Below are 22,790 nucleotides of genomic sequence, written 5' to 3' on the forward strand. Positions count from 1 at the left end.
TAAAATTGCGAGTACAAGACCCAGGTTGGGGTCGCTGGATCTTGGGCTGACTGTACATCATACAGGACTTAAGACTCATTGTGGTAAAATAAATCTTTTTGGCTTAATTTATATTTGAATACGGAATTCGTGTATTTAGGAATTATGTACACGCTTAAAATATTTATTTTACGGAGCAATATGTATTTATTAATCTAATTTATCCAGCAACTAAGCTTGTTGAGAAGCATGTACAGTACAGTACCAGACCTGAAGGTTGGTAATGGATTTGCACTTAACAAAATGCCCCCTAACAGCATAATTATACTCTGGCTAAGACACATATGACAGGAGGAGCTGTTATATAAGCTTGTAGCAGTAGGGTAGAGACTGTTCATGTTCTAACTCGAGTATTAACAGTAAAGTACTGTACGTACTCTATAACTGATTAAGGCTCTCCAACATAAAAGATGATTTATGAGTACAGTATGTTTATTTTTATCTACTCTTAAGCATTGTTTATTAGATACAAGTACAGTGTATTGTTGTATAGACATCACAAATAAGTTGTGTTCACATATATATTTCTAGAGGAAGATGCATACTGAAAACCTGATTGTGTATCCTTTACATCTCAGCAGCCCAATAATGTCCCATTTTTCTTTCTACTCTAAGTTTACACTGTTTGTACTTCAAATTTAGTACTGTAGTATACTGAAACCATTTTCAGGATAAATTATTGTCAGCCATTCGGTGAATTTGTGGTTACATACAGTATTGACAACCTCTGATTTGGGAGACATTTAAAATAATACTGTAATACAATGCTGACTACTATATGATAAATAATAAATACTGTAATGCATATATTTTTTAAGATGATATTAGGTAATAGAACGCTTATATGTTTATAGGTATACAACATGTGTCTGTGTATCTTACAATACTTTACTTTTGTCTAAATATTGTTTCCAAATTAAAAACCAAAAAAAAAATCATGCATTTTCTTATTGCAGAACACAACTACAGAAATGAACCAGACAACAGATGGTCTTCTGACATCCATACTCAACGATGAAGCACTAGGATTGATGGAGATAGCCATGAATGACTGTGAGTACAGTACTGTTTTCTGTATTAGTAATACTTGTGAACAGATCCCTGAGATTTCTTATGTATACTGTAGTCACCTCAAAATAATTAAGACATTCATGCATTTTAAAATCTCTCTCTGGAGTAGTGCTTTTATGACAACACTTCATTTCAAGGAAGAAGTGATATTACATGAGGTAGGAAGAGTCAAGTAAATATAATTTTGCTATGTTAAGAGTCAAAAGAACATATACTGTACTGTACTGAACAAGAACTATCATTGGGGAATTGGTGTTTTTATTTGTCATTAGGTCAGACATAAAGGGGTTTTGTATAATAATGTATAATTGAGTCGTACTGTATATAGTTTAGAGATAATATATTTTTGTATACAGAAATGTGTATATTTGTGGCTCTCTATTGTTAAAAATTAAGATCCTGGACGTAATTCATGCCCAGGAAGTATTAAATAATATCTCAAAATAAATAAAGCACTGAAATAAGCTCCATATGGACTGTTCATTAATGTACTTCTTTTTTTCTTGAATGCAAATTTATCAGATTCTCTTTTATGCATCATAATTTGTTTATAAACACGTGTAAAGTACTGTACAGTTTTAAGATTCATATAAATTTTATTTTAGATGTATAGATAACCAGACTTCTTGTGAAATACAATACAGTAAACCCTTGTTATTTGTGGGTTTGTGATTCGCGGTTTCAACTATTTGAGGTAAGCAGATGGTGGCTAGCTTATGAGCCTTTACCCCAGCGCAACGAGTCACCCCATGCTCCTGCAGCGTCTCCTCTCCCTTTCTTGCATTCAACCATTGCCTTCAACATAGTATCTCTTGTGTTGTGCTCAAAACTTTAGTGTTTCTGCGTGAAATAGCCCCTAAAAGGCAGAAGTCATTTGAATTACTGTATTAGATAAGTTAAAAGAGGGGGTGAGTGCTGCCGTGGCTGGTCGGTTGTTTGATATAGGTATACAGTAGTGCACTTAGGTCGTATAAATTGCAATACAGTAAACCGTTGCGCAGGGGTTAGGTTCCAAGGAATGGCGTGAATAGGCAAAACCGCGATTAGCAACTTATACGTACTACCTTAGTGCACTACTGTATACCTATACCAAACAACCGACCAGCTGCGGCAGCACTCATCCCCTCTTTTAACTTATCTAATAATTCAACTTTCTTTGTCAAGGTCATCACTGACTTCTGCCTTTTACATTTTGCTCCACTAGCATCACTGCCACTGACATTAGGCAGTCTTTTAGGGACATTTTCACACAGAAACACTAAAGTTTTGAGAGTACAACATGAGAAGCTGTGTGGGGTGACTCGTTGCACTGTGGGAAAAGGCTCGCAAGCTAGTCACCATCTGCTTACCGCGAATCGTCAAAATCGCAAATCTCAAACCCACGAATCGCAAGGGTCTACTGTACCTAAAGAGCTCCATGATACAAAATCTCCTAAAATTCATTGTACTGTTTAGTGCATGTTATTTATACTATCTTCAGTTATTGTCTTCTAATTTGATCTTGTCTTTTTATAATGGATTTCAATTGCAATATTAATAGCATACAATAATCTTCCTCATTAAAGAGTAGTTTTAGGCTTGTATTAAATGGTCTACCTAAGTACTGTACGGTATAGGAATATACAATACTGTTGTTGTAATAAAAGCATTTCAGTAGTACAGTAGTTTAATAATGACTGTGCACATTCTAAAGAAGCAGTAATACCAAGCCCTTATACTGTACAGTGTTCAGGAACTGATGCAAATCCTAAAACAATGAAAGGTAGGGGTCTAGTCAAATATGTAAAAGAAATTACAATATTCAGTGTACATTACTGTATTTGCAATGATGTACTGTACTTACTGTATGGTTAGGTTAGCTCTCGTTCAGTGTAAGCCTAGTGTAGTCATGAAGGAAGAGAGAAAAAAATATCAGTAACTGATTATTCATTTTTTTATTTGCAATTTTGGAGTACTGTATTTGAGAAGAAAAAACTCATTTAATGTTTTAATGTTTTTTTTTTTTTTACTTTTGTATATGTATCACTGGTCAATCAGGCAAATAACACAGTTTGCAAGTACTGTACAGTACAGGTTGTACCTCTCTAGTCCGGCAACCTCGGGACCTGACCGGTGCCGGACCATGGAAATTCACCCTTTTCCTGGATAGATAGTGACTTGTGCTTATGCTTGGAAGCACTAGCACCACTTTCTCTGCATTATGGTCTCTTTGAAGACATATTGAAGGGTTAAATGTCGTATAATAGCTTCTCAAATTTCGCGAGTTTTTAATTCTTAACGTATTTTATTGGAACACACAAAAAAAAATAAAAAAAAATTTGACAGCGGAAACTTGAATTTCGACGGGTTTGAACGGCCCGCCAACGTGCAGACGATGTGCATAATCGTGTAAACAGCGTCATTTCTCTTATGTACAAAAGATTCATTATTGTTTATTACTGACTGTCTTTTTTATTGAATTAATGTTTATGTGTGCAAAATGAGCAATACAATTCATTAATAATACGTAGAATATTAAAACACACGAGGAAATGACACAGCATTGTTTTCGTTGATTACAAAGCCAGTGACTGACTGGTTCTACATATAAAACTGAAGAAAATAAGACCTTGGTTGTAGCTGTAGTAAAATTAATATGGTTGTTTTAAGTTATGTTATTTAATGTTAATAAATGGAACAATAGAAGTAGCTAACGATAATGGTAAAGAAAAAAGAGAGATCGCGTATGTAAGTGCGCATGCGCACACGTGAAAACATATCGTCATTACTTTACATAAGAATATGAAAGCAACACTTATTTACTGTTCATATATATTTTAAATAATGTTTCTGAATTTGTTTTTATTGAATTAATGTGTGCGTGTGCAAAATTAACAATACAATTTATTAATAATACGTCGAATATTAGAGGAGACGAGACGGCTGCCGGCATTGTTTATGTTAAAGCTTACGAAACCAGCGACTGATTGGTTCTACATATAAAACTGAAGAAAATAAGACCCTGATTTTAGCTGTAGTAAAATTAATGTAAAAAAATTAATATGGTTGTTTGAAGTACCTGTAATGTTATTTAATGTTAATAAATGGAACAATATAAGTAGCAAACCATTAATGGTAAAAAAAAGTGAGACTGCGCGTATGTAAGTGCGCACATGTGAAAACATATCGTCATTACTCTACATAAGAAGATGAAAGCAACACTTATTTACTGCTCATATATATTGAAGGGTTAAATGTTGTACTCTGTATAGACAAGCAGAGAGAGAGAGAGAGAGCAGCCGAACTGCCGGATGTAAACAAACCTTAATTTCCCGCGGCTTTGTTATTTATTTATTTTTTTTTAAGGGGATTAGCCCACCCGGGCATAGGTCACTGACCCACATTGGGGCCTGAGGGGCAAAAATTTAATACTCCTGTAATAATAATTCACATAAGTAAAAAAACAAAAAAAAATAAAAATAAAAAATAAATAAAAAAATAAAAAAATAAAAAAAAAGCTGCCTATCTACCTATTGGACAAACTAAAATCTTTCCGGACCACGGGAGTTTCCGGACCACAGAATGCCGGACTAGAGAGGTACAACCTGTACTGTATATGTTGGGTCCCAGATGACACAAACACACTACAGTACTGTATGAATTGTATACAGGCGCCGTGGTTAAAAGATGTCTGCATGTTTATCCTTCAAAATTTTGCCTCATTTTGCTGAAGAAAAGTTGTTACAATCTTTAAAATTCATACATAAATTTGGATGACAAAAAAATTATACAGTAGTATACAGTGTAGTGCAGTATTTAAGTTTCAAGGTAAAGTTAATGACTACAGCAACTACCATGTTTTGTTGCCAACATTAAATATCAGAATTTATGAAATAAAAAACATTCAGAAAAAAGTATAACCACTTACCATAATGTAATAGACTCTTAATACAGTAGTTGCAGTAACATGGTAGACTGTACCTGAAATGATAGAGAGAATTTTGAAGTACTGTACTGTACATTACTGTACCATGCAAACTTCTTAAGAAAAAGAATTATTTGTGGTAAACTGCAGACCTAATTTTCCCTAAGATTTTAGAGAGTTCATTGTTTTGCATTTTGAAACAGGAATCTTAAGATGACAAAGTAAAGCAGTGAAGTCATGGGAGTTTAGTTATGTAAAAAGAATGAATACACTAAAGAGAAAATATATGAGATTCTTGTTACTGGTGCAGTACATAAGTAGAAAAAAATTGTGACTGAACTTCATTTACAGCATTTTAAAGACAATGTATCTATCTGTACTTTGTAATCATGTTTGTCATTAAAAGCAATACTGTACTGTATTATGTTTGCACTGAATGTTTTACACTTGTAAATCCTGTCATGTAATAAGCTAAACTATACTGATTATTTCTTGGAAGATTATCAGACTCTTGTTTTTGTCTGTCCTCAACTACTTCTGTGCTCGTATTTTCGTTTTTGCCAACTTGCATGAAATTGCACATGTAACTCATTATTCATTTGATTTAATTTTATCTTTTCTAGCCCAGTGTGACAGACAGACAGTATTACTCTGAAATTTTGTGTTTTTGTCTTAGGGTTAACGGAGAGGCATGAGGGTAATACAGTGCATGTGTTATTGCATGTTGAATGTAGCTTTGTCAGAGCATGTTGTGGGATTAATGGAACACTTACCTGTATTGCTGTTGTAAAGATTGTCTTTCTTAATATTGACTATTATTGTTCACCAGGTTAGTATTCCAATAAGATCTTGTTCCAGAAGTTGAATATTGTAACAGGTACAATCAAAGACAAAGTCGTGTCGCGGTTTTGTCCAAAGATTAAATATAACTCGTGAAACATTATGAGAGCCCCTCTACCACAAGGCAGAGCGCACCAAAAGTTTTAGCCCGTCGGCATATGTTTTCACCAAATTTCACGACACGACTTTTGTCTTTCATTGTACATTATTGATTAATTGTGATTCTCATTTAAGAGCACAGAACGTTGCCTCTTATACACACACACACACACACACACACACACCCATCCAACTCAGGTGTGTTGGTGTACCAGTTGACATAGAAAATAAAAAGAAGCCTTTATTTATATTGCTTCCCTGTCATAGATTATTATAGACTTGTATATGGATTGCTTAAGAGATGATTAGAAACTGAGATGAACACTGTACTCTTAGAGCTGGGACAGTGGAAGGCCCCTACCTTTGCTTTTTACCCTGAACCAAGATCATTGTGTTCTCCCCTGACAGCAGTACACCTTTTCACATATCCGTTGAGACATTGTTACATAACTATTTGACAAATTTCATAACCGAATGACAGAACACATATCGAATGACAATCTAAAATAACTGTTCGTTCATGCTAACGGAAGTGATTGACACAAGTTATGAAGTTGACAGACGTGAACAATAAACCGACAGTCTACATATAGTTTGAGAATGTAACAATTGGAGAATGACATACCACCAACAGTTATTTTAGATTGTCATTCGATATGTGTTCTGTCATTCTGTGATTCGGTTATGAAATTTGTCAAATAGTTATGTAACAATGTCTCAACGGATATGTGAAGAGGTGTATTCTCTATCACTTTCTTATTGGGATTTTATTGAGGCTCAATCTAGTTTAGTTGATGTCTTATGATAGTGTTGTTGTCGGGCACAGCTGGGTGCGTGCTACCTCAGCTTCACGGTGAGGAAGGTGTGGACGCCTCCAGTGACTCCGCAGTGTCCTCCCTTAGTCCTGACGAGCCATGGGGCACAATGGACCACACAACACAACTCTCAGGTACACACACACAGATGCTGACACATCCTTGTAACCCCACAAGAGAGTATCCAAAGTCACATCTCAGCACTTAAATAAAGTCTGGTTTGATGCTGATATAAAAAGTTTTATGAAGATTTAATTTCAGGACATTTGGGTTTCATTTGTTTTCTGTAATCTTCATTTCCATAGCACTTCATTCATATTAAACTTTTAAAAGATATAAATAATTCGTAGGAAAACTAATGTACGTACATTATTTTTAGTGGTTCAAGGGCATCAGCAATAACATCTCATTCAAAATTTACACATAAAAAACTTAACATATTATGCAAGTTGGCATTAGTAAGAATTTCATTCATAATCTTAGTATTTCTGACTGTCCATATTGTTCTTAAACTTATTCCTGTCAGCTCAAGTACTTCCCACAAATGGCTTACTTCTTGGCAAATTGTCTGAGGTTCTCTCTTTCTTGATTGTTTCATTACTAGATATAGCACTGGTACAGGGGATCATGCATGTTATAATCTTTGCAAATTGAATCCTAATGCTAATTCAGTTATTGAGCCATTATGTAAAGATCTTTGATATTTTATTAGGGTTTTATTTGTTAAAATATGATTTTAATATATTTTATTGTGTTGTTGAATCTCAGACAGTGGCAGTCGAAACCAAAGTGGAGATTATAATGCAGGAAGTTATAGATACGGCCCTGAAGATCCCCACCGGATGCCTCCTTTACCATTAAAGAAACAACATATGTTTGGCAGAGGTAAGAAATACTTTTATTTCATCTTACATGATAGTGAAGATTTTATATATTCATTTTTGGTCTATAGTTTAGAACTGTACAAAGATAAAATTGAAAAGGCTGAAGTAGAAAAGGAATTGTCAGTTTGATGTTATCTCTTCAGACCAGTTTAATGTTCACTCAGCCCTGTAAAGCCAAGTTAAGATTAATTTAGTGTTTCTTTGGTTTTAGTGTCTTTCTGTACAGTACCTGTGTCTTATAAAACATTTTTATCAAATGCTGCATTGAAAAATCTAAGTAATCTTCTCTTCATACCTAAACCACTTTTAGTTTTACAAACACATCAAATACTGTATTACAGTATACAAGTATTATACAGTACAGTACTGTATTACAAAAGTTTATTACATATTATTTTGTTCTAATACATTGTTTGCACATTAGGAAAACTTTAATTGGGTACTGACCAAATAATTGCCTTTAGAAATTATAAATATTTCCAGTCAATAAAAGTTAGCCGGAACAATTGGTGCAGAGCACTTCCAAGAATGAGAGATTTCCGGGTAACGAGATGACTCTCAAAGCCGGAGGAAAAAAAAATCCCTTATCCCCGGAATTTTCCTGGTAATGGAAAAATATTCTTGGTAGTTCCAGAAATTGCACATTACATCATCTCTCAAACCCGGAAAAATATCCCCCATCCCCGGAATTTTCCGGAAAATTCTGGCTTTGGGAACGATTTTCCTAGAAAATTTCAATTCCGGCTATCAGAGAGTATGATGATAAAAGATGGCCTGCCTTAGTCCTGCCATCTACTGTAGCAGGTGTTGCTGTCACTCTCCTCTCCCTCCATAAAGGAGGGTAGGCATACACTGGCCACTGCTATGTACAGTCTCGTTCAAGATTCTTCGAACACTGCTGGAGACAGCTGGCAACTCAAGGCCGTGTGTTTACTATAGTACGTAGTATAATATAATACGAAACAACAAAGCCCAACCAGTAAATTAAGCAACGGGTAACTAAGTAACCAATCACCGATCACTTTTACATTTATTCATAATTTTTACGACGTACGATACTAAACAAACGGCCTTGTACATGGCTGTAATCACTTTTTATGTTTTAACACTGCTTTAATGGTATTCTTGGCTGATTATATCCTGGTATAGTAATGTAAAGTACTCCACAACACAGATCATAAGCAAAAATAGCAGTGAGCATGCGACCAAGGTTTTACAATGGCAGCAAACAATGAACTAAGAGTGTCATGATGCTAGAGTTTGAGAAGATAGGCTCTGAGATACACCAGCCAGTCATAGGCATCCCATATAGTCACATCACAGTTGTAGCCAATCGTAGCTCATGAGCACTCTCAGCCTACCCACCCACATGCTCGGCACGTGTTGGCGCATGATGCAATATCTCTGAAATTTGTTTGAATGCCAGGAACAGAAACATTATTCTCGGAATACTGTACTTAAAAAAAAATAGTAGTACAGGTGCTCCTCTACTTAAAAATGTTCAACTTACAAACTTTCAGAGATACAGACATCATCACTGAGGGGAGTTACCTGCCAGCACAGGTGTTTAATGTGAATGAGACTGGATTATTTTGAAGAAAATTCCAGATAGAACAAACATTACCTAAGAGGAGAAGAGTGAGCCAGATTTTAAGGCTGTATTAAAGGGTATAACTGTACTAAATATCCATAATCTTTTCATTTTTACAATATGTTTGGTATCTACAAGAGTAAAGTTGGACTTACAAACAAGCCTCAGGAACGTAACTCGTTCGTAAGTAGAGGAGCACCTGTAATGGAAAGCGAGTGGCATAATCTTGGATTTGTAGCTGCTTTCTAAGGGCTTCAGATATATGAAGACTGCATAGATGCCCAATATCCAGTACAGTGGTTTTATGTACAGTATTTCATAAAAAAATAAGAAAAAGTTGGTGAAAATACAAGTTGTAAGATCTGAATTAAAAAACAAAATCAATATTGGTGCTCTTAAGCTTCCATTTTTTTCTCTGGGGTGACCACAGGTGGAGCAACAGGAAGCCTGGGTGGTGGCAGCAGCAGTGGTGTTGGGAATGTAGGTGGATATGGAACACACTACCCTCCTCCCAGCATACCCTCCATGGAAGGAGCCACAGCTCTCGACCCTGCAGAGATGAAGTATTCCTGTACCATGGACTTCCGCTCCCAAGGGGGTGAGTGTGGAGAAAATAATTGAATCAGAACACCCTTGCTGTAATTTATTTTTAGTATCTTTCAAATCAGGGGAACTATTTTGTGGTTTTCTTGTGTTTTCTACTCATTCTGTATATGTTTATCCCAAGAATATGTTGCTAGACACGGTTACAGTACTGTATTTGCCAGTTTGCCACTTGAGGGGGTTCAGTAGAAGAGAAAACTTTTCCTAGAGGGTAAGCTAATAATGAACTATGGTTGAGGGTGCAACTTACATTAGTGCAGACCTCATTGACAGTTAGGTGTCAGTTGGTACAGTATTATAGTGTACAGTATTAACAAAGCCCTTTTTCTCTACCTTGTCCATTAGTTGGCACTGTGTGAGTATCTGAGCATTGTGCATTAATCTCTGACAAAATCAGAATTAAGTACGTACTTGTAGTCCAAACAAACTGCAGTACGTTAATGTATAATTCCAGAATTCCTTAAAATCAATGCAGAGAAAAGTGTCTCATTTAGCTATCAGAAACAGGATAAAGAATTGAGTATGAACTAGCACAAAAAACATTTGTTTCTCACTTACATTAATATGATTTTTTAGTACTGTACAGCAGTGTACTGGGATTAAGCCCACAAATGTCAAAAATAAGCTCAAAATGCTTACCCATTGAATTTCAATTCCAAGAAAAACAAATTACAATATATCTGGAAAAAATGGTAGGTGTACTGGATCTTAAGTGGCTCCATATATACAACTCTTTCATTCAAGACATTTGCATGCTAGTGCAGCATGAATAAATTAGTAATTTTTTAATGCCATCAAGGTTACCTTATGATAAATTTTTAGTACTTTGACTTTTTTTGAAGTCTGGTTTTCTAATACGTACTGTACTTTTACTCAGATACAATTGAAAAAAAATCGGTAATTGTTACATGCCTCAAACAAAGAGCTTTAAATATCCATTTACAGCACAAACTTGGAACCTAACCAATCACAAGTGTTTCTTCATGTCTGGACCAATCACAAGTGTTTCTTCATGTCTGGATCAATCTCATGTGTTCTTTCATATCATTTCATTTGTGTACCCAAACGATGAACATGAAGTTTAAGTGCCCAAGCTACCTTTTCTGCCATTTCCTTGTTCAGTGCTACTGAGCAGCATTGCCAACTGTCATTTTTCAATGCCAAATTACCCGAAAATTTGTATTACAAAATAGGCTTGGCATTGAAAAAGTAATTTTGGCCTTCTGGTACTGTATTAGAAATGTCCAATTCTGGTGCTGTAATGAGGAAATCTGTTGGTGTGATATTTTGCTTTACAGTTAGGAAAAAAACATCGTTATAATTTTTCGGGTTGCTGCCCCGCCACAGCCTGCCCCAGCCAGTCAGTCACTCAGTGCATAGCTTATCCCCCTCAGGACCAAACACCAACCTCGTAACATACACACCCACACAATAATTTACAGAAAGCTAATCACAATTTCTTGAAGGAAAAATTTTGCATTAAAAAGTAAATTTTTATTAACCATAGTACGTACAGTGATCCCTCGGTTAACGATCACCTGAGTTAACGAGATTTCGGTTAACAAATTACCTTCCATAAGATTCTTAACTTCGGTTAACGAGCAATCCCTCGATTAACGAGCACCCCTCCACACGTTTTCGCATGCATTTGGCGGTCCACCAGCTGTAGTATTAGTCCGCCAGTACAGTAATCGGTTCTAGGGCTTAAATTCCTTACTATTCTAGTAAATATCAAGAAGTTTGGACTATTCAATAATTTTAAAAGTTTTATATTAAATTTTTTAGTCATTTTAACAATTATTGAACATTGAAGTATAGGAAGCTAGTTTTTTGCGCGCCAAACAGCCTGTCAACACACCATACAGGCGTCAGTTTCTGTGTCTTTTCAGTGAAGGTAACATCTTGCTTGAGACTCTCTTCAACTAAATGCTTTTTTTCTGTGTTTCCAAGCAAATAATTGGTCAATTTGAAATTTATTTTACATATTGACAATATATAATGCAGTGCAGTGTTGATTTAAAGAAAATAATCTTGAATTACACCAAGAAAACTAAAATTTTATGGGTGAAATGGCACCATGGGGTGACTTCTCTTCCACCCCAATGCCTTCTCTTCTCCCTTCTCCTCCACCCCCATTCTAATTCCCATCATCATCATCCAGGAGCCTTCTACAAACACACCTCAAAGTAAGTGTACTTTACTACCTTTTTTGTTGATTTTATGCAATTTTCGGTGAGCTGGAATCAATTACCCAAAAGCCCATTGAAACAATGGTTTCGGTTAACGAGCAACCTTCTGGAACGAATTGTGCTCGTTAACCGAGGGACCACTGTACTGTAAAACAGTTATAATAATTATATAACAAGTCACAATTCAAGAAAAGTCATACAGGAATATCTCCATTAGCCAGAATCCCCCAAACCTTGAACTTTCCAATAGCCGGAATTGAAATATTATCGGAAAATCATTCCCAAAGCTGGAATTTTCCAGAAAATTCCCGCTTTGGGAAAGATTTTCGGGAAAATTCAGCGAAAATTTTCCTGATACCTAGAAAATTCCAGGGATGGGAGAGTTTTTTCAGGGTTTGAGAGATGAAAATCAGACACATTTTCTGGAAATTCCAAAAAAAAATTTCTGGTACGTACCTGGAAAATTCCGGGGGTGGGGTATATTTCTCCGGTTACTAGAGATGATGTAATGGGCAATTGGCAGGCAAGGATTAAAGAGAGGGAGACGCACATTTTGGTGAATTCACATTCGTGTTGTTGTCTTGTGCACTATTACTATGCAGTTATCATTTGCTCCAACAACACAAAAAAGACCAGACACCTGTATTTAATGCTGTAATGATAATGATGGATTGTCAAAAATACAAGGCTGCAACTTATAAATTTTGGGTTAGTATTTGTTTTAGCACCGTCCACAAATGTTTGGACTAAATTATGTTTTTCCTGTATATTTCGATGTGTTTGGAATGGATTTCACATTAATTTCTAAGACAAATTCATGAAAATCTTACCAACCAAACATTACACACGATTTCACTCAATTTTTATTATCTTAAATCACTGAAGATTGAAGAAAATTCCATGTGTCTTCTTAGTACATAGAAAAACATCTCCAGAAGGCATGTTAAACTCACAAGAGAAGCCCAAAGAAACTCAATTGTATTAATTTATTTTTAAATAAAAAAAAAGTATCCCAAGTATTAAATCATACGTGGTCCTAAAACAAAAACTAATGTTAACCATGTTTTGGCTGCCACAACTAAACCATACAAAGATTGTATACTAGGCTATATAATAAATTTATTATCGTTCTGATTCAGTAGAGTACAACCATGGAACTCAATATTGCTTCTTATTCAGGGAGATAGGAAAAAAAATACTTTAACCTACAGCATTTTTGCCCCAAATTTATATTTTTTCACTTAATTTTACTTTTAAATTTCACATAAGATAGTACAATTTTGGTTGCATAAAGTGGGTAGGGCTTTGAAGTAGAGGGATATTGTATTGTAAAAGGTGCAAAAAAAAAAAAAAATTCAAAATCCAAACCTCATGAGACCTAATGTAATCTAACATTTCCTAACTTAACCGTATCTTTGTCTTGGCAATTTCAATTTCAATTGTTTATTCCTTGATAGAGGAAGCGGGATCCTAGTGCTGTCACTAGGTACCCCTGTACAATGACACCAGAATCATCTGGCAAGTGTGAAAAGTATATACAGTATAAATATTATAAAGGGGCTTACTAAAGCCTAAGGAAGGAAGGATGTTCCTTTAACACATAATTAATATTATTTACAAAATATCTGGCCAGTATTGGGAGGATCATCGTGTCTCCGTCAGGGGGTCGTGGAGTGGTGGTCCAGCAGGCGCCACGGAAGCGTTGTGTGTGGGGACATCTTAGGAGGTAGTGAATAAGGGTGCGGCTGTCGGGTCTTCTGCATAACGCACAAGAGCGTTGCTCAGGGGATGTGGGGATACCAATCTCCCAAGCAAAGTCATACCCAATGATGATACGGGCAGCAATCACGTCCCCCTTCCGCGACCCTTTCCCGTAGACGTACGAGAAGTCAGGAAGTTTACGGAGGACATCGTACCATGTGGGCGGGGAGTCCAGGGGGATGGCTGCTTCCCGAGCTTCTCTCTGTTTGCGCGGATTTGGGTCCTAATCTGTAAGAGTGTTCGAGGAACAACGTAGTCAGGTGTGGCCTTGTTGCAGCCAGTCTTGGCAAGGTCATCTGCTGCCTCATTCCCCAAGATACCGACATGACTAGGTATCCATAGGAATGTCACAGGACGGCCTTCATCCTGAAGTGTGGATGTTAACCCTCGTATTCGGAGGATGAGGTCCTTATTTTCCCCAGATCCAAATGCAATCCCGTCGAGAGCAGACCTGGAATCGCAGCAGACAAGCAAGGGGCAGAAACCATCTGCTTCTTCCTCAGCGAGAAGGGCAGCAAGGAGGGCTATTAGTTCAGCCTGAGTGGAGGATGCCCCGTCAGAAACTCTGAGAGACAGTTTGATAGGCTCAGGGGCATGAGGACGGGAGATGTAGACACCAGCCCCGGCCCTACCTGTAGCGGGGTCAACAGAACCATCAGTGTAGAAGACGACCCTACCTGGGGACCAGTAAGCGATCCTGGAGAGGTGGTATTTGCAGAGAATAACAGGGTTCACCTGGGATTTCGGGAGCGGTCCACCGAGGGCAATCACTTCAGGTTGAAAATCCAGCCAGGGAGAAGGAGACGAACCAACAGCAGGGGTGACAACAATATCAGGCAGGAGGTCGTGTTCCTGAAGGGCTCGGATGAGTGACCCTCGCCACTGTCTTCTAGATGGAGGTCGGTCTCGAACAGCAGTAGTCAAGTTGGTTTGGACATAGTTGCCCCTAGGATCCCGTCGAATGGAAACGGCAGTTTTTAGGTAAAACTCCTGGACACGATCCTGTAAGGGGGAAAGACCAAGTTCGTTATATAGAGAAGTAGAGCGTGTCCACTGAGGAGCCCCAAGGATGATACGAGCAGCTTTCCTCTGGATAACTTCGAGGCGGTTGACAGCAGTCCGACTAATGTTGACGAGGGCAGGGGCGGCATAGTCGACACAGGAACGGACAAAAGACTTGTACATGGTGAGAAGTACAGGGATGCTGGCACCAAGGGAACCCCTGCACATGGTAGAGCGGGGAGCGAGACGCCGAAAACATATGTCTCGAAGATAGCGGACTTCAGGGATCTGACAACGTGTGCGAGTTACATACACACCCAGGTATTTTGTCTCATTAACCCAGTCCAAGGGCGTTCCTGATAAGAAAAGGGGTGGAGGTACAACACGACCGTGCCACATGGCTTTTGTTTTCGCAGTTGAAAGAAGGAAACCAAGTGAATCACACTCTCTGGAGACCAGATCAAGGGCTTCCTGCATGCTGAGGTAGTCAGGGGCTTGGAGGAGGACATCGTCGGCATATCCTGAGTGGACAACTTCTGTCGGCCACGGGAGTGATGCAATGGAGTGCATGAGTGTTAAACAAGGTGGGACTCAGGACTCCACCTTGAGGGGTGCCGAGGTTCATTTCTTGAACAGGAGACATAGAGCCTTCAACGCGAACCCGGGCCTGACGTCCAGTGAGGTAAGAGGCGATCCATTGTAGAAGTCTCCCTTTAACCCCTAACCGTGCAAGTTCAGCTAAAATGAGGGCAGGCTGAGCCGTATCAAAGGCTCCCTTGATATCAAGGAAGACGGAGATGCGGGCAGTCTGATTGCAATAAAAGGAAGCAATGGGGTGTGCTGTGCTGCGATGTTGAATGAAACCATTGAGGGAGTTGTGGAAGCCGCCTATGGTGTGAAGAAGGCGACGATGGAGTATCCTCTCCATCATCTTGCAAACACAGGAGGTAAGACTAATAGGTCGATATTTCCCAGGATCTCCCGGCTTAGGGATGGGGATAATAGTGACATTTTTCCAGTTGGACGGGAGAACCCCATGTTCATAAGACATATTGTAGAGAGCAAGCAAGGGGCCGTTAGGAATATTAGTACAGGCGTTGAGGACGGAGTAGGTTATCTGATCATCCCCAGGAGAGGTGTCTTTTCTAGAGCGACGAGCACTGTCAAGCTCGAACTGTGTGATGGGATGATCAGTGGGGGCAGAGGAGGTAAGAGCAGCACGAACAACAGGCTCAGACGCATCGATGCGGGCCTGCACTGCCTCCTGCATTGGATCTGGAAGTGCCTCAGGGGAGGAAGCTCGTGCCCAGTCCTCCATTAAAGAGCAGGCAAGGGAGGCAGGGTCAGGGTGGGGAGGAGGCCTCCGTCGAGTACCCCGTATAGCATTAATCCGATTCCATACATAAGAGGGTGACGACTGGAACGATAGAGATCCCGTGAAGGATAGCCAGTCCGCCTCACGTATCCGACGGCGCTCCTGAGTTGCAAAGGAGCACCAATTTTTGAAGTCTTCCCAGTCCTCTGGAGACCGAGACCTCCGTATGGCAGAGTGGAGATCACGGGTTACCTGCTGGAGATGTCTCATGGCAGGGATACGATACCAGTAGTTGGTGGCACTTCTGGGGTGACGGGGAGGGCGTGGAGGGGTAGCGCGATTGACAGAGTCATACACGGCATCAACAAAATCAGCGCTGTAAGAGTCAAGGGACTGAGGGACAACATAGGAATCTGCCCAGGTAGAAAGGTATTGGGTAAAGGGAGGAACAGCATCTTGTGTGAGACGAAGGCGAGGGGATCGATAAGGAGTTGATGTCGGGGCAGAGAAGGAGAGCCTGAGATGGGTAGTAACGGCAAGATGGTCACTATACAGAGCAGGCTCGGTGCAGACAGTAGGATGAAAGGAAGTATGACCGTTCAATAGTAAGCCAACATCAAGGAAACTATGGGGGAGGCGAGTAGGATCGTCAGGACAAAGAAAGCGAACATCATCATCCCCATTAAGAAACTGTGAGAGATGTGATCCATTAAGGGTACATGGAGTGGGATGATCCGGAGTAAGAGTGGGATGGCGGGCATTAAAGTCGCCAAGAACAATAGTGGGAACCCCATCATGGAGGTCGTGAAGAACCTGGGGGTCCAGAGAATCACTCTTGAAATGAACATTGACTTCACGAAGGGTCAGGTCACCAAGAGTAAGGGAGACAGAAAGTAATTCAGACGGGGGTCCATGTGAGTCAGGTGAAGGGAGACGAACAGATGGAATGGTGTTACGCACAAGGGTGAGGAGGCCACGAGCCTGCCCACGGTACCGAGGCAGGGTGTAAACAGAATAGCCAGAGAGGCGGAGTGGAGTAACATCGTCTGTGATGGTTTCCTGAAGTAGAGCAACATCTACTTGATGGGAGAGCACAAACTGGGCGAGGTCTGTCCGGCGAGGTCTAAGTCCCTGGATGTTCCATTGTAAGAAGAGGAGGGAACGGCCTCCGGTGTGAGATGAGTCGGAGGGGCTAGACAGGGCTCAGAGGAGGTACCAAATTCTGTTGAGAGAAATGGAGAGGGAGGAGTGGGAGAGCGAGGGATGGATCCTCCATCTCGGGAGATGGAAGGAGGCGGGTCATCAGGGCTTGCAAAGCGCGCCCCTGTTGGGTCAGGGTGTCCAGAATGAGTTGTTGTTGCTTCTGCAATGTCGCAATTGTTTTCACAAACAAGTCGAGTTGGGCTGAGAGAAGGTTGATTTGCTTGGAGTGGCGATCCAGACGGAGAGTGATTGTTTCCATAGAACCAACTTGGTGTACCTGTGCATGAGCTGGAGGTGGCGGCGAGGATTGCCGAGGGCCCGACTGGGCATGTGGTGGTGGTAGCGACGGAGAGGGACGGTGAGGGTTCAGTTGAGTAAGAGGTGGTGGTGCTGGTGAGAGACAGCGGGGGTCCGGGTGGGCAGGAGATGGTGGTGACTGTGTGGCAGGGCCGGCAGCGACCTTGTTCCAAGAACGGTAGGGAGAGGGAGGGAGGGGAGAAAGGATGGGTGGTAGGGGTGATGGAGGGGGTGGTAGAGGAGAGGAGATCAATGGGAAATCCTTGGTGGATGGAAGAGGCGGTGGTGGATAGGATTGAGGTTTGGTTGACAGGGGCTTCGTCAGAGACGAGGGCGGTGGTACAAGGTAAGTTTTCCCCGGGCGAGTGCCAGGACGCTGTGGGCAATTGGCATTCCAGGCGTGGTGACTGCCATGGCAATTGACGCACCGTGGAATAACTGGGATTTTGTTCTGAATTTTCAATTTGCATTCCACTGTGTCGTGAGGACCTGCACAGAAACCGCAGGCGACCATCCTCGTGCACTCCCAGGTGCGGTGTTTCCACGATTGGCAGCGACCACAGATTTTCGGGGTTCCGATAAATCGGTCGAGAGGACAGTTGTAAATTGGTCCTACATTCACCTTCGGAGGGAGGGGGCCCACCCACCAGCCGATGAGTTCGTTGGATGGACGTTTGGAGACCGGGTTGATGCGGCGTTCCATGTCCAGTAGTTGTGGGAGAAGAGGGCGAAGATCGTCGATAGGGTTCTCCCAGGGTACGTGGCGAACCATTACCTTGGTACGACGAGTTTCTGGGGTGATGATGGTGAACTTCAGCATCACCTCCCCCTGGGGAGCAGGAAAGCCCACCTGAGTGAGCAGACGTACCGTCTCGTCCATTTGTGTGGTGACTATCACGGCTGTGGGACCTTGGCGGAGGCGAAGTGTTGAGTCCTGAAGTGGAGAGTAGTGACGGAAGAACCAGGTCGTCCGTGTGCTCAGAGGCAAGTCCCGAGGAAAGGCGAGTCGACGAAGGCGCGACGGGGCAGGGGGACAAAGGGAATCCCCTATGTCCATCGTCGGCGGAGGGTCGGTCATTGAGCCACATGAAAGCTCACTTGGGGACCCCGATGACAGGAGGAGTCCACCCTCTACAGCCCCAGAAGGGGTGCAAGGGGGAGCCGTGGCCCCTGCTGGAGACCCTGACTTCTGAGGTTTCTGCTTCTTCTTTGGCGTGTCTTCAAGAAGAAAGTCGTCAGCATCACTGTCACCTACTGCCGCCGTTTCCAACGAACGGGAGCGTTTAACGGCGGGCATAGGGCACGTTGGCAACACTGCAGTCAGGTGGAGTGGTAATGACGTCACTGCTACGTCACACTATCACATTGCGCATGCGCAAACTTGAAAAACTTTGCTCAGAGGGATCGGGTGATAGGACCAGATGTTTTATCCCCAAAAAATGACAAAGTCCAGAAGTAAAAAAAAAATATATGCCACTGTGCTGATAACTGGGTCTTACTATAGTTGTTTGCACAGGCTGGGATTGGTAGACTCGCTGAATTCGTCAGAAATACGAATTTTAAGGAGCATTCTCTTACAGCCTTTGTTGACTATGCGCATCTTGCGTTGATCCTTATCTTTATCGCCAGCAATTTTGTGTCATTTCATGAAAATCCAAGCATTTAAGAATCAGTAGGGTATAACCAAGAAACCTTATATTTTGTAGTGCTATCATCTCAAAATTTATATTATCCATTTAGTTGTATAGGTATTTCTCCAATACAGTGCAATGTTCGCTCTATGAATATTCACTTATACAAATACTGTATTCTATTCTTACACCTCTTTTTCACGACACAAAAGCTATGATCCCTTAAGGCAGTGTTTTTCAAACTTTTTTTACTGCGACCCACAGCCAGAACAACAATTTGAATTGCGACCCATTAAACCTAGGTGTAATGATGTGAAATGAGTAAATCAAAGACAAACACTGTTCACAATTTTCCTTTATTTAGCATCGACAAAATTCATGTAAATTTCTCATGATCCATTTATATTTGAATTATATGTATCCAATTGTATGAAAATAAAAATATTCTGATTTATTTTCGCGACCCATTTTTATTTTGCGACCCAATTTATTTATTTTGCGGCCCACTGAAGGGTCGGGACCCATAGTTTGAAAACCCCTGCCTTAAGGTAATTACCAAATTTATATTGATTGATTTTTTGTTAGAAGCTAAATTACAGTAATTAGGTACTAAATTACAGTAGTCCGGTACCAATTTACAGTACAGTAGTAAGGTAGAAATTACAGTACTATGACTGTTTTCCATTGAAAAGCAACAAATCATAACCTTGCCAATTATAACCTAACTTAGTCACGTGTTGTCACGCAGTGGTCACAAAATGGCTGGTGCAGAGAATGATCGAGAGTTCAGCTGAAGTTGAAAAAATAATTTTTTATTTTTTTTTATTTCCCCCCCAAAAAAAACTATCCCCAGTGCATTAAACATCAAATTTTGAGCAAAATGAGACCAAAATTGTCAACCAAACCAGCAACAGTCAAGATTCAAATATGTTAAAGGTGTAGAAGAGGGTGACCACCAGAAGGAATTGTCTGAATTGGTTGAAATTTTGTCTACACACTAATATCAGGATACTAAACACAAAAATGGAAACGACAATGCACAGAACCTTATAGAATCTGACCTAACATACCCATAGGTTGGGTATGTTAGGTCAGGTTTTATTAGGTTCTATGCATTATTTTGTATTTATTTTTTTATATAATGCTAATAACATGATATTAAACACAGAAACGGAAACTACAATGCATAGAACCCAATAGAACCTGACACTCTTTTTATTTACTTTATCTCGCTTCACAATTCTCCTCCCGGTGCCATTTTTGTTGTTTACCTCTCTGAATCCCTTTTAAAAGAGTCGTTTCCTAAATTATGGTGAACGCTTCCATGTATTCCTCCTCGCCATTGCCGATGTATATCAACCTCAATATTAGGGTAAGTTGTTTAACATAAATTAACACGATGATGCATAGAACCTGACCTAACAAACCCATAGGTTGGGTTATATGCATTGTCATTTCCATTTTTGTGTTTAATATGATGTGTGTAGAAAAAATTCAACCAATTCGGACAATTCCTTCCAGTGGTCACCCTCTTTTATACCTTTACCTTAAATATTAGCCTAGTTAGGAACTAAATTACAGTAATTGGATATTTAATTCTAGCAGTCAAGTAGTATATTACAGTAGTTCAGTACTGTAGGGCACCTATTATAGTGATATCATCGCGTGTAGACTATAAGTACTTAATGCATATGAACCCTGGAACTTTCTTTGATTTGTTTGTTGGAAATGATTATGCCTTTGATAAAGAAGGAGAACCTACCATGTTATCCAATGACTTATCATTTGCGTTTTCCCTACATCTGCGTCCATGATTGAAACAACTGTCTGGTGTGTTTCTTGATCCTGTAGGAATTTCAGATCTTCAAATTACCATAAGGATGGTGTGTAAATAACATCACAACCAGCTCCTAACTTTCGCTACGAGTCATTTTCTTCAATTCTCTCCGGTAGTTGGAACGAAAAGATTAACTTTTTATCAACATTGCCCTGTTTGTATCTTGTTCATTTTTTTAAGTTTTTCACTAATTTTTTATAGAACTCAGCTTTCACAACTCTGTTCTTGTAAATATGACTTAACTTTCGTATTATTTTACAAGTTGCTCATAATGTCCCACAGTATTTTGGAGGTCAGTTCTAGGTTTATCCCGTCATTTCTAACAACTGTTCTTGGTAAAGTTTCTGTCCCAAATGATTCGTTTTCGAGAAAATCGCATTAATTTGTTAGAGAGTCATCGAATATTTTGCAAGCCCAGTGTGTAAATTTCATGTTCAAAATCATTATGGGCTACTTGTAAAAATTTACCAATGCTTAATAACGTTAGTTTAGTTTAGTTTAGTTTAGTAGGTTAGGTTAGGTGGGGTAGGCTAAGTTGGTTGCATCGATATGAGCTCTGTAGGGGTGTTCCGGGGGGGGCGGTGAGTCCCCCCCCCCTCCATCAGCCGGGGGATGGAGCCCCCTTGGTTATATATATATATATATATATATATATATATATATATATATATATATATATATATATATATATATATATATATATATATATATATAATTAATATTTTTTTCTTCTGATTAGTGGCAGTTAAGTCAGTTAACTAACTTTTGAGTGAGCTGTACAATAGAATCTTTGCGCTGAGGATTAGCATGTAATTCATAACTTGTTTTCTTAAAATGAAATATGTATTGCTATGTGAATATTTTCCACGTAAACCAACCAGTCTATAGACATAAAATTCCCACAGAAGATCGTGCGCGAAGTTAAATATCCTCAAAGAAATCCCACTGTAATTTGCATAATAGCGTTTTCCAAGATATCTTTATTAGACATTTTATTTTGCTATCGCTAAACACAATGCCAAAACATTTTATTTGCAAAACATTTTTGCAATCCCTAAATGCAATACCAAAGTAAAGTGTAAACTCACTGCAGAATTAAAGACAAAATTTAAGTGTTTTCAAAGTACTGTAGTAGAGAAGAATGGGAAGCTCTGTCGCAAATATGGCGCAAATGATTTACAAACTCATGTAGATTCAGAGAAAATGTGGATAAGATAAATCTTGATCAAATCTTGATAAAAACATATATATATATATATATATATATATATATATATATATATATATATATATATATATATATATATATATATATATATACAAATTGTTTTTATTGAATAATCTTGTGCTGTCGCACAATATCACGTAAAGCACCATGGGCATTATGTGTTTTATATTTAGCAGTAACTTGGCGACACCATCATCATTGGAGGATCAAAGATTTAACTTTGAGTGAGGCTGTGAGCCATCCTCTAGGACAAAATTCTTGGGTGAGCACAGCCACAGCCACAGCCTCAAGCCGGGAGGGATTTGCAGAGTTGTTCATTTATAAGTTGAAATAATTATGCTTGATTGTGACTTTACGTCTGCCAGCTCGACGGTTGCGTAGAAAGCTTCTGAAAGTCAAAATCCTCTTGATAATGTTCCTTAGTAGACTCTTTGCTAGGGGGAGCACCACGTGATATTTTATTTGGCTATCGCTTGACCAT

At 39.5% G+C, this 22,790-nt stretch overlaps 1 protein-coding gene across 5 annotated transcripts in view; it reads left to right on the plus strand.

Annotated features, from left to right (window-relative positions):
* The window catches only part of LOC121870838 (segmentation protein cap'n'collar-like), a 113,114-nt gene that overhangs the window by 71,789 nt on the left and 18,535 nt on the right, over nucleotides 1-22,790 (plus strand). For 3 of the 5 annotated variants that reach the window (XM_042372803.1, XM_042372804.1, XM_042372807.1), the window contains 4 exons: nucleotides 996-1,092; nucleotides 6,762-6,902; nucleotides 7,537-7,653; nucleotides 9,674-9,841. In XM_042372803.1, coding sequence (XP_042228737.1) covers nucleotides 996-1,092; nucleotides 6,762-6,902; nucleotides 7,537-7,653; nucleotides 9,674-9,841 — 523 coding nt within the window. The remainder of the gene's footprint in view (nucleotides 1-995; nucleotides 1,093-6,761; nucleotides 6,903-7,536; nucleotides 7,654-9,673; nucleotides 9,842-22,790) is intronic. The other 2 variants (XM_042372805.1, XM_042372806.1) reach the window with 2 other exon arrangements.

This window comes from Homarus americanus, unplaced genomic scaffold (genome assembly GCF_018991925.1).
Source record: "Homarus americanus isolate GMGI-L3 unplaced genomic scaffold, GMGI_Hamer_2.0 scaffold26022, whole genome shotgun sequence".
Lineage (NCBI taxonomy): Eukaryota > Metazoa > Arthropoda > Malacostraca > Decapoda > Nephropidae > Homarus > Homarus americanus.